At 38.5% G+C, this 13645-nt stretch overlaps 1 protein-coding gene across 4 annotated transcripts in view; it reads right to left on the minus strand.

Annotated features, from left to right (window-relative positions):
• The window catches only part of wu:fb13g09 (multidrug resistance-associated protein 5), a 36219-nt gene that overhangs the window by 21447 nt on the left and 1127 nt on the right, over positions 1–13645 (minus strand). For 2 of the 4 annotated variants that reach the window (XM_044363473.1, XM_044363475.1), the window contains exons 2-3: positions 1811–1999; positions 503–658 (exon numbers count right to left, since the gene is read on the minus strand). In XM_044363473.1, coding sequence (XP_044219408.1) covers positions 503–658; positions 1811–1999 — 345 coding nt within the window. Of the gene's footprint in view, positions 1–502; positions 659–1810; positions 2000–3794; positions 4104–7806; positions 7893–8760; positions 8858–13645 lie in introns of those variants that run through there. The other 2 variants (XM_044363476.1, XM_044363474.1) reach the window with 2 other exon arrangements.

Here is a 13645-nt window from a genome sequence, read left to right on the forward strand (position 1 = left end):
TGACACACAGAGAGCCTGAGGCATATAGGACTAGCATAGGAGTACTGGTTGGACTACTTGGAGTCTGGACATTCATGAACCACTGAGCTACCCATTTGTAGTCTGCTGCTTTCTCTGAACTTAATGGGAGCATACACAGGGTCCATAAACAATTCACACAACACAGCAGGTGGGGCTCAATAGGGGGACTGACAGCATATTTTTTTGCCCCAGGGATTCCTAAGAGCTTAATCTGGCAATGGTGTCCCACCTAACAACCCATTTTATTCTTCAATATGGTTGCACCTGTGTATGAAATTGATCCATTAGGAAAAAAGTCTGACATTTGTGGTATCATACCATTTTGTGGCATGACCTCACCTTTAGACAAACCATTTTCGTGTAATGTCTCACACCGACTCCTGTTTTCTAGGAACAGTGTGTGCCAGCATCGAAAACTGTTTTCTTAACACCGCAGGTCACTTTCATCAGACAGACCTCAGCAGTCCCACTGTTACCTCACCTCTGGCAGTTGATTTCAGAGGCTTCGTGGCAAGACAGTCCCCACACATCATCTATGGACAAGCTGGACGTCTTGTAGGCCTTCAGCGCCAGCGGGGACAGCCAGTGCAGAGTCATAAATGAGAAGAGGCCAGCGTTATCGACTGGGTGCTGGTGTCTGGAATGGAGAAGAAGACGTGGAAATGGGTGAGATGTCTAAAAGTGCAGGCACACACAGAGGTGCTATGTTGGGGGAGCGGACCCATATAGGCAGTTGAGAATGAAGCGGCGCCTTTGGTCGCCAGAGTCGATGAAAGGTGAATCACGCCCGCAGTGTTTGAATAGTAATTTGCACACTCTTCACAGAAATCTGAGAGAGCAGCGAAAAAAAAAAAGTTCAGGGCCAGTTTATCAGTCGGTGTATGTTCAAACATGGTGCCGTCTGTCACTGGGGGATAAGTCTCAGTCCCTTATCATGGCCTCCTGCAACTCCCCAACAGTCAGCACATTAGACAAGCAGCAAACACAGTACAAGTGAACTTCTGTGTCTATGTACGACTTTAAAGGGATATGTCTGTCAATGTGCCTGCCTAAAACTGAGTCTGTCTTTATGTCTGCTTTTATCTGGCTCACTGCCAGAGTCGCCACATGAATTTAAAGATCCCCTTCAGAAGTGTTTTAAGACGTATAAAAATACTTTGATACTTACTTTTACTAATAGTTTGTGTCTGATATGGTTTTTCTGCAAAAAAAAGTTCTATTACCTTGTTAAAAACTTAAATTAAATTGCAAATTACTTCTTGTACCTCATTGAAAAATCCATAATCTATTAAAATAGAAATATTCTTCACAGATGAAAGATGTCTCATACTTCACTGAAGTGTTCACAGTATTCTCAGTGTATGTGCACTGGAGGCTTCAAGTATCCACGTCACACTTGTGTAAGTTGCAAACTGGCAAAAAATAGCTTGCCGGAAGAAGACCTTGCAGGTCAAAATGTTGCAATAAAAACTTGGGAGCTTGCAAATTTCAGTGTGCAGACAGTGTCTCCTTTCCCTAAGTTGCAAACTAATTGTGATGTCACAAATCATGCTTGTAGGTAGATGCTTTAAACTGAGACTTAAAGTGAGCACAGGCAAACTTTCCCCCTTCAGAAGATGAAGGTGAAAACAGCCTTCTAGTGTTAAACTCTGCACAGGGAAAGACACACATCCAAATGAAGTAACAGTGCCTGGGTCCACTTGACAATTCTGTCTGATATCATGCAAGAAGTAACATGAAGCAGAACACATTTTTGAAGGGAGGGGGACTTAATTACAAATTTGTTTACTTGTGTGTTATCCTGAAGGGCTTCAAAAGCTGCAGGCTTTTGCGATAGCGGCCTCGTCTCTTTGGCCCCCTTTCCACCGATATCTCTGCCTCCTCTTCTTCAAGCTCTGGTAGCGGTTGCGGGGAGGACAGCGGCAGGCCCTCCACCCGCCCGGCTGCTTCCAGGGCATCAGGAAACATGGCAGACCCTCTGGGGAGATGAAGCAAAACTACATTAATCGCAAATAAGTTTCAGAACTGTGACAACAGCCTGAAAATATACTACTATAAATATTTACTCCCTGGAGCATTTAAGACCGCTGTGAGATAAAACCTGTAATTTCAACTTTAGTCTAGTTTTCAGACACGATGTAAAACAGGTTGGAATTGCTTCAGAAAAAGCTGATTCGACATCTTGTTACATCAGAGGTCTGATTTGATGTAAGGATTGAAAAGTAGGGCTGCAAAAAAATAATTATTTTTAATTATTGATTAATCTGCTGATTATTTTCTTGATAAATTAACTATTCATTTGGTCTGTAAATTGTCAGAAAATAGTGAGAAACGCCCATCACCATCATCTTATCATTTCACCTCTATTGAAAACACTGAACAACATCTTCACATAGTTGCAACAATTTGTTTGAATGTTGTATAAAGTAGAGTTTATAGTTTACTTTTTCCAAAATGCATCAAGATTTTATTCCTCTGGAAAACCACTCCCTAGCTGACATTTCTAGCAAACCTCTCAGTGGGAAACAGATGAATAAAAACACTGTAATCTGCCTGGTCTGTCTTCCTTTAACACAGAGCACTATTAGAGAAGAGCAGTGTTTTGCTGAATCACCCTTTGAGACGCAAATAGACTCAAGAAATCACCTTGCTCAGAGGTCGCGGCACCTCTCTGGTACACAACTAAAGTGCTTATCTATTTAGAGTCGACCTGCCAGAAACCCCAGAAGCTCGGGAGCAGACATCTGAGCTGCCAGCATGTCCGCACACTGTCACTGATCCCCTCTATGGCAAAGCTCCGGGACAAGGTCAGCCAGACTCAGTGTGCGGCGCAGGTCGACTGTCCCGAGATTGTTGTAAACAATGAGATTCAACACAGATTGTAGGGGCAGCGGCAGAGTCACATAACAGAAATTAACGCAGTAAGTTCTGCTGAGAAATGCGCTGCAACAAATACTCACTTTCAGTGTAAAAGTGTGATGGGAACCATACTCTGGGGTTGAGAAAAAGCATGAAAAGCTGTTTTTGTGTATCCCTCTGCAGCAATGTGTGCCCATATCATGTGAAGTTTGTCCTGTGGCTGTGAACTTTTTCAGCGCTATTTTTAGAGAAAGACCGCTTGTCATTCATTATAGTCGAGAACCCTGCAGCCCTGCATTCCAAGAACTGCAAATAAAAGCTATGTTTACGGGCTCAACTTGTCCGAAAACACCGAGAAGGTTAGTAGGTGCACTGATAACTGTCCTCGAGAAAAGTTTACATACCAGCTGATACAGGAAAGAGACACATGTAAACAAAGCTCGCAATTAGGGCAGGGAAAGTTAATAAATACAGTTATGGTACACAAAGGACTGACCTACATTACCAAAAGGTAAACTTTGGCAAATGTCAAAGACACGGATGTTTTTGTTTCACCTGCATTTGTAGCTGACCTTGTCAAATATCAGTGTTTCCACCACATAATCAATACTGCTTCTCCAAACAAAACAGTTATGAAAAGGTCACTGAGTACAAGACATTTACTAATTAATTCACCCCCATTTCTGTCCTTTGGGTCATTCTTGAATCAAAGGGCTGTTAAAGAACATCACATTAATTGACAATTAAAAAAAACTTTTGCCTAGTTTTCAAACTATTGCTAGATATGGCGATCATCACCATCACTTTGTCTCATCACCATGAAGCTAATACTTCTATTACTATCAGTGTTGTGCTGATAAATTAAACAGCTAAAAATGCAGCTGACTGAAGTTTTTCATTCACAGCTCACTTACATTCACGTCGGGTCTCGCTCGGGTCACCTCAGCGGCGGTACAGACTTCAGAGCTTGTGTTTATGAGCAGGAAACGCAGCTGACCATGTTGCCTCTTCTCTAAGCTCTGCCATCAAACCTGAACTACTTCTGCACGAGCGCGCGGAGGCACGTCTTCTTTCAGCGGCGGATGAAAACACGGTAGGCAGGGAACACGGGCGAACTTGACGCCTCACGTGTATACAGTACGTGCCGCTTCCTTCCAGCGAAGCTCGGGGCGCGGAGTCCTACATGGGAGAGGAATTCCCGATAACACTGACGTCATAACGGCTCCGCCAACCGGGGACGGTGCTGAACAGTCACCGTAGTAACGGGAATTATGATGAAGTAGTACACGCGCGAGACAGGGGCGGGACCATGGAGTCGGGAGGTGGTGGTGGGGGGTTGTGGTGGTACCGACGCCGGATCGCACTGACATGTGATTGGCCACCATCCTTTTAAGATTATAAACGTGATAAGTAACTCTGCCTTTACTACTGTGTTACTACTGTGTTTTTAGTAATGTCTTTATTTGACTTTTTTCTGGAGTCTCAAAACGTTATAAAATACATTAAAATCGTGGTTAAACGAGCAAACATGAAAAAAAGTAAATTATATCAATGTTTAATAAGATAATAAGATCTTCCAGATGTTTTGATGACTCATTCTTATGAAAAACAACTTGTTTCAGATACCTGATTGGTCACTTTATACATAAACTCATATACTGTACATTTTTAGGTAAACCGTCTACTATTTTATACATCTACTACACATTACATGTCAAATAATGTACTTGTTACTCCACTACATTTATTAGACAGCTATTAGTTACTTTGCGTATGACGATTGTACATACACAACATATGACCAGCTCATAAGATATGATATTAGGGATGGCCAATATCTCAATATTATATTGATATCGTGATATGAGACTAGATATCGTCTTAGATTTTGGATATCGTAATATCATGATATGTCTTTTCCTGGTTTCAAAGGCTGCATTACAGTAAAGTGATGTAATTTTCTGAACTTACTTATTTGACTTTACCTGCTTAGTCATTATATCCACATTACTGATGATTATTTATCAAAAATCTCATTGTGTAAATATTTTGTGAAAGCACCAATAGTCATCTCTACAATATTGGTGCAATATCGATATCAAGGTATTTGGTCAATATTTTGTCCAGCCCTAACTTCTAGATATGACGCTACCAAAAACAGTCAAAAATGTTACCAACTCATCCAAGTACAACATAAAAATGCAGCTTATACGTTAATAGTCAGTAATAGCAACTCCAACAATATAACACACTGTATATAATAATATAACACTCTGAAAGAGGCCGTCTGCCTAATGAGTACTTGTACTTTTGATACTTAAAGTAAATTTTGCTGAAAATTACTTAAAACTATTCTTATATTACTGTACTTTCATTTAAGTAAAATTTTAAATCAAGGACTTTTACTTGAGGGTCTTTTGTATTTTATTTATTTCATTTAAGTAAAGGATCTGAATCATGATCTGAATACTTCTTCTACCACTTAAAAGAAGTATTTGCATGGCAAACAGAGAGAGAGGCGGATGTCACTGTGCATGAGAAAGTATTCTCACTTTAAGAGACTGGAAAGGGGCTTTTTTTCCATGGAGGGACAAATCTTGGGCCTTGGGCCCAATCCCAGTGTCCACACTCATGGACTCACAGACTTTAAGGCGCGTTCCCGCTAAATCCATGAGGGCTTAGGGCTGTCCCACTGTAAAATCGTCAAGTGCAGGAGGGCTCTCCGGCAGACATTTTGAGCCCTTTATGCACACTTTCTGTAAGTCTGCATCTCTGCAGACTTTGCCTGAGGGAATTACCCACAGTTCATAGCGTTGTGACGTTAAATCAGCGTTAAATATGGGGTTACCAGGGGAAGCCCGGGAGCGTTTAAAAAAAAACAGTAAACAAACTGGCACGTGTGTTCAGCCTGGCATAGTGGGTGTGCTGGTATGTATAAATTTACAAAGAAACACTATATTAACAAGGATTTAAGATGGTAAATAACAACACATGAAATCAGAGGAATGCAAGCAGAGGGTATATTACACACATTCATCAACCATTTATTTTTATTTTTTCTTAATGATGCTGTTACCTTTCGTCCACTCTGTAAGGCGAGAGCCTGGAAGACGTTTAAATCAGGCAGTCGGGCCCTTACTTGAATGTCATACACGTGATTATTTTATGGCTTGGATATGTTTTCTGTATCTGTTTTATACTTTGTTTAATGTATTATGTGCTTTATGAGTGAGTGGTTTTACTGTTTTTCTGTTTTTGTTTGAGTGAGCCCACTAAGACAAATTCCAATCAATCATGTTGATATGTGTAACAAATGCCTCTTGCATGTTACATTAAATACATAATTTGAGCTTTAAATGGTCATTACATATGGCAATAAAGTATTGAAGTGCCTTGGCCATGAAGAAAGCGATGTCCCATTCCTATTTAGACCATTTCGAGCACTTGCAGCCTCTCGCATTTAAGCATTTACCAAGTGATGTCAATTAAGACTGTGAGGGTTCAGGGTTTAGGGATTAGGGGGGACTTGCGATTGGGCCTTGGTCTTTCTACAATACTTTATTTGGCTGTAAGCCTTAAGGTAAACAAACTCTGGCTTCTCCACTCCTGAGGGTGTAAAGGGAGCCTTCAACCTTTTATAAAAAGTGTATTCCATAGTGTAAACAGTTGATGAATCAATTAAACATCATTCAACAGTAATGAACTGATTCCAATTATGATAATTAACCATTTTAGTATTTAGTTTCTTAGTGAGAATATTCATGCTGGTCACAGTTTTGCAATATGCTAAGAGGTAGTTGCCTTTCTCATTTATATATCCTGATAAAATGAATATTTGGGGGTGGCTTTTGATCAAACTAACTTGTAATTGGTAGCTGTCACTTTTTTTTTTAGACTAAATGATTAATTAATTACTTAAAAATAGACACATTCATTTAAAAGTAAAATGAGTTTGCAGTTGCAGCTGTTGTCCATCAACACCTTAACGAGTTTATTCACATATCCGACTAAACACTGAAGTTAATTGATATTATGACTGAGAGTACTGTTTGGCTACAACACATGCTTATGCATAATTTACGGTATAATTCAGATCATTACAGGGAATCACGTGGAGATGTTTGTGAGTGACAGCGTGGGCGTGTTTGTTTTTGAGTGTCATGATAGTAAACTCACATAAAGCACCACTATATACACCTACCAGTATAAAAGAGGCAGTGTGAGTAAGCTGTATGAATATTGTATATATCATATTTCACTAAATGTTCCTAAGTGAGATTTGAAGGACCACCTTCATTCTTTTACTTGTCACCAGCTGCAATCGTGTTTACATCTAAATTAATCAATTAATTCTGAGTGCTACTTATAACACGTTAATCGAATCCTAATTGGCACAGCTTAACCAACAGAGGACAAGGAGTCACAATTAGGACGCCATAAACAAAAACAAACAGAAACTCCGAAGCAGACAGAGGCGCTTTAGATGTTGTGGTAGACTGCAATTATCAAGCTGTGCTGCTGGTACAAATAGAAATGCTGTCACTGGCTGTGAGACTTTCACCATCCTAACCATGCTTTGTTTACTTTGTTGACAGGAGCATGGATGAGTTAGACTGAAGCAATATCTGCCAAATAAACTGTAAACTCTCTCTACAGTGACTTGAAGTTGTTCTCGCATAAATGATTAAGACCCTAAGCCCAACTGGTTACACAAATAACAGCTACACTGAGACCTCCTCATGGGCTAAAGGCCGTGCACAACACGACTCAGAACAACAATACAGCTGCAACTTAACAGCAAGCAAAAGAACAACTGGCTCAGTAAACTGCATGCAGGTGCACTGAGGCTTGTTTTCACACAAAGTTGTCAATAATGTGTGCAGTCTTTATTCAGACTATATAATTTTTATAGGATTTAATGCTCACCGGTGGTGAATCTGTCGTCCTTGGATAACCAGTCCTGTGCTCTACACAAACAACATGTAGGTTCTGCCCACCACGCCTTTGTTTTACTGCAAATTATCATGAAATTTAGCAGGATGGAGTATGTGTCAGCATCTTGAAACAGGTTCCTTAAACCAACTTAAACCAAACCATTATCATACAACTGAAGTCACCTTCATCAGGCTATGGCTTTGGAGCACAAACATCCTCTTGAAACAAGTACATGTGACTTGAAAAAAAGAGAAAAGAAGTAGTATCTGTCAATATTGCCCTGGTGATGACACCAGAGGGTTTTGTTGTAAGTGTGTTTACAACAAAAGGACTCGTCTCTCTCGAGTAGTTGTGATTCATGATTAGATAAAACAGTGCAGAAAAACAGGCTGACCTCCTTCTCTATTCGTCTTCAGTTCCAAATAAATTTCAGTGTAATGAGGCAAAACATGCTTCTGATCTGGGATAATTGATTTAATTTTGTGGAAAAGTAAAGAAACGATTTTTGACAAAAACACAAAAACGATTTGCTGAACTAAACTCGAAAAATGAGCTCAAGAAACGGGGAAGTTACAGGCCAAAGTGTTGGACTTCAGACTGATGGTGGTGCTACAAGGACTGCTGATTGGACCTCAAAATGTGTACCAGGGTCTCTTGAAGTAAGTATTCAAAGAAATTCATTAAACACACACACACACACACACACACACACACACACACACACACACTCACACGGACATAAATAAGGACTCAATTCCATCTAATCAAATTCACATAATGAAAAAGCAACTGAAACTCACTTTCAAACCAGCAGCTTTTACTTAATGCCATAGATCTCAAGATTTCCTGCTATTAACATCACAGTTTTAGCAAATAACATGTCCTCAGGATGTGCAACATCCACTTTGAACAACATAATTAAATCTTTGCTGTGCACAAACCTACAGAGGGTTTGATGGGATTTCAATCGTCTTGAGGCCAATCTGTCAGCGCTACTGCGCACTGATGAACAGGCTGCATGGCCAGTGTCTCTGCTTCAGCCCTAATTAAACAAATAGAAGAAAATAAATTCCAGAGATGTATTTATGAGGCAAAGTTTATACAAAACGATAAAGCATACTACTTGCTAAAGGCTTTTGTACAAAGTGATTAACTGCACCATGAATTGATAAGAATATGAGAGACAGAAGACTAATTATGTTATATCAAGTGGTTACTGCATAGTTGCAGGACTTGTCAGCAAATATAAAAAAGAATTTCAACAGTTTATCGTCTCTGCTTCTTCTTTTCTTGCAGCATCTGTATTCAGTGTGACTTAATACAGTGGTGCAATCTCATGGGCGGCTTTCTCTGCACCACTGACTGACAGAAAGAAGCAATACACGAAATAGTGAAGAAAATCATCGACAGCGTCTCACTTTACTGAACTGAGAAATTTGCTGAACTGCAATCAATGCTCAGAATCTGGACCTCGCTATCAACCTCCTAGGACAGTTATGATAACTGCCACGCCATAGTTGAGTCTGAAGCACAGCAGGATCACCAAACTCACTTTTTTTTCTTCTCTTTTCTATCAGTATTACATGATTTAGAAAGGCTACAGTATGTTGTCACTGATGGCCGTACTCTGAGAAAAAGCTATTTCTAAACTCTCAACTGAACTATGTAGTATTCTCCACAGTGAGTTTGTGAGTGATTACTCAATCCGTAGCTCCAGACACCTGAAATTTACACAAAATAGACTTGAGCTGTTGACTCGGTCCTTTCACTGCTACATTTGGAATTTTTCACTTTGCACAGTCCTCAATACACAATATCATCATATAGTCCCTCACCATGCTGTGAACTTTGCTGTAGGGTAGGCATTTCCATTATTTATGGCCTATTGAGGCCTCTGTCAGAAACACATTGGTTTCTCTGCCTCTTCTATGATAGTGATTGTTAGATATAGGTGCCAAATGGTGAGTCTACAAGAAGGATCCTGCTCTGTTTCCAAGAGACTGAGACAAAAAGCATTGATATTTTCTTACATTAAACTCTAGTGCAGCTGCACCAGAAACATCTAAATATGACATTACAATGCCAACATTTGACAAGCTATCCGCACAAGTAAAGAAAAACATTTCGCCAAACAGCAAAATAGATGTAAGGTACATCGCCAATAGCTATTTGTCAACAGTATTTCACAGAAACCTCAGTGTTCTCTGCAAATCCAGTCTCCTTTATACCTTAAATGTTCCAGCAGATAAATGCGGAGCACAGCTTGTTTGTTTCTTCGTGGCGAGTTGTCAAATTCCATTAATATTCATAAATCAGACAGTAGCATTGCACATTCTAATTACTTGGCATTTATTAGAATGCGGGTCTTGTCATTTACATAATGCAACTGAAGAGAGCGGTGCAAACGTAGTAGGCTTTGAGTGTGCGAGGAAACCGACATGAAGCAGACTTTTAATATTTTGATGTGAAGGTGTAGACGCTTTCATCATGAGCGAGATTATGTGTCCGCATGTATAACCTCAGGATTGTAATCAATACGATGCGGAGGATGAATTCAAATGGACCGAGGCACTCAAGTGAAAGTCTGAAAGCCATAATGCAGTACAATGTGTCATTTGATCGGACCAAATGAGTTTGTCCATGCTCAGTATTTTTTCAGCAAAGGTATTTTCTTTATGTTTTTGGTGCTGCTGTGTTTAATTTGATCTCAAGATCTTTCTAACCCTTTCTAAATTCTTCAGTCTTTTCCATAATATTTTTCAGCTTCACCATGTTTGTAACAACCTTGACGCATGAATGCATCTTAGAGGAAACTGCAAATGCCTTTCTTCAAGACAGTCAGGACAGGTAGAGCCAAAACAGTCAATTTAAGACTCAAATAAAGTGCAGTGACACTGACTTCCAATTAGGGCTGTAACTACCGATTATTTTAATTATTCATTTATCTTCTCAGTTAATCACTTGATCATTTGGTCTATAAATTGTCACATAATTGTGAAAATGCGCATCACAATGCCAAAGTTGACATATTCAAATATTCTTTTCTGTTTGACCAACAGTCCAAAACTCAAAGATATCCATTTTACAGTCATAAAAGATACAAGCAAATATTTACATTTTAGAGGCTACAACCAGTGAATTTTTTGCTGAAAAAAATTACTTATTATTTAAATTGTTGCAGATTAATTTTCTGTCGACTAATCATTAATAGACTAACAGCTTTAGCTCTACTTGAAATGAATAAATTCAGTTTTCATGTCACAGCCAGGCATATTCTGAGAAAGCAGAAATGTCCCAGCAGCTACACCCTACTACTCAGCTGCTTGCCTCATGATTTAAATTATGAGCCATGTATACAGCTCGTTTGAGCGGATTTGGTGTCTTTATTCTTCCTGTTAGAGATGCTGCTGCTTCTCTGGAGGAACCACAAAATCCCTGACAGTAACTTGAGGAACAGAGCTTACAAGTTGACAGTCAATCAGGCTTAATAAAGGGTCAGTCATGCATTGAGCGAAAGCTCAGGGGCTGTCACTGTTGATTTTGCTTCATTGTATCCTTTAGGATCTTGATCAAGCTGTGCAGCAAGGACTCAAAAGACATTAAGAAAAGACTGATGCAGTTTTAATGACACTGACACAGTCAGCTCCGTGGTTCATCCAGGGCTGCAGTCAGAAAGTCTCCTTTTATTTTCTTATAAATTAATGATTATCAGCAAATATTATAAATGGTAATTAGCATGTGATAGCAGTAATCACTGCTAAGGAGATTTATAGGAAAAGAGACAAAGAAAAGCCTAAAAAGCCACAGAATAACTGCATCAAAAGATGATTTCAAACTGATTATAGATTTTCCTTTATAAAGCTGGTAGTTACTGAAATGTTGACCATTTTTTAAATTTGTGCTCCCTGTGTTCAGGTATGCTGGATGTTAAAACTGTGTTAATTGCTTTTTCCCCACTAGAACTTAAAATCAACAGACACAGCTCTTAACCCTTGTATACTGTTCATATTCTGACCCTCATAATTAGTCTCTATACCAAACTTCTGAAACGCAAATGTATTTTTCATCCATAAATACCTCATCAGTCATCCTTAATTAAGCTTTCAAAGAGTAGAGACAGTGTATTCTTTAGGGTTTACACTATTTGTTTATGGAGAAAAACATTCATAATCACACTATGTTATGGTTGTTTGTTACCTAAAACTGGAGATCATAACACATTTTCAATGAGTGTTGTTGAATATGAAGAATGCAACATCAGAGCAACATCAGAGCAACATTTTTGAATGTTGATTTTTGAATAAATATGGATCAAATTTAACTCAGAACACCCTCTACAGTATGCACAAAAATGTGTATTAGCTGCATAAACATAAAAACAAAAGTTGACATATTTCCATTTTTGTATATTCTGGGTCAAAAGTCATAACATTTCAGGCTAAAAGAATAGTGTTTAGTGTGTTTTTACTGATCTCAAATGTAGAAACGGGTAAAATTTGACCTGAACAGTATGTATGGGTTAAAAGGTTGTTGTACTTTTAACATGTGGAAGTCAAGTTATGGTTTAATTCATGAGAACACTGTTGCTAGGTAACAGACAATAAAGAAATGGCATCCCATTGTTGTATGGTTTTCAAAAATAGTTAATATTTTGTTTCCTGCAATTTACTGTCATAGCAGGGGCAAAGTAAAGTGGTGCTTTTAGCGTCAGCCTGCTAACATGCTAACATACTGATGTTAAGCAGCAGCTATTATGTTTGCCATGTTCAACATCTCAGTGTAGTGTGTTTGCATGCAAATATTGGCTAATAAGCACTAAACTAAATATAAAATACGACTGCAGCTGATGGGAATGTGTTTGTTTTGCTGGTATTAGGTCATAAAACAATGTATTAGACAAACTGAAATGTTGACATGATGATGGCGCTAAATGGAAAGTCATGAGATCATCAAAGTTATTATAATTCATCGTGTAGGGTGTAATGTTTGTACAAAAATAGCCGTTCAAACATTTCACTCTGCCATTTAATGCATGCCAACTTCTACTATGCAAAGATAATTGCTCAAAAATCATCATAATTATGGGTAAACATCACATTCTTTCACGTAAATGGAAAAATCAGAAACCCTCATAATTGTGTTTCAGTAAATGAGTTAAATAATTATTTTTCTTCTTTACTAATATTAGCTGACACACACCAGACAATACAAATAATGTGTCACAGTTTCTGGTGTTTTGACCAAGACTGTGTTTTTTTATTCATTCATTTAATTATCTTTGTCACCACATGGGCCAATATATCTCAATATATAAATGATTTATGGTACAATGAGTATGTTAAGTATTGAAATCTAATTGAAACTTAATACATTGACAGCTGGAATGTAAAGATATTTTGCCTTACGTATATTTATTTTTATTATGTACATGTAGTTATTATTTTGTTTATGTATCTGTTTTAGGGTGAAGTGGGACAATTTTTGCAATTGGCACTTCAGCAGTATATTTTGATATAAAGGCAGTACATTATATCCACACTCAATACCATTCTGAAATCTCTGAAAGTGTTTTCTACTCATATCAGAAAAGAGAATGCAGATATCACACTCGGAGAAAAAATGGCAAATATAAACGTGTTTCTTGTGCCAAATTGTCCCAGATTATGTGCCTTTCCTCACTGACACTGACTGACAGGTCTAAATCACCTTACATACAATAAAAACTTGAAATAAATAAAAACTCTGGTCAATACACTCAAGACGAAAGTGCATGCACATGTTCGGTCATTTCAGGAGTCTAATTATAATGTTATATTATAGTAATGTATTA

This window comes from Thunnus albacares, chromosome 10 (genome assembly GCF_914725855.1).
Source record: "Thunnus albacares chromosome 10, fThuAlb1.1, whole genome shotgun sequence".
NCBI classification, from domain to species: domain Eukaryota; kingdom Metazoa; phylum Chordata; class Actinopteri; order Scombriformes; family Scombridae; genus Thunnus; species Thunnus albacares.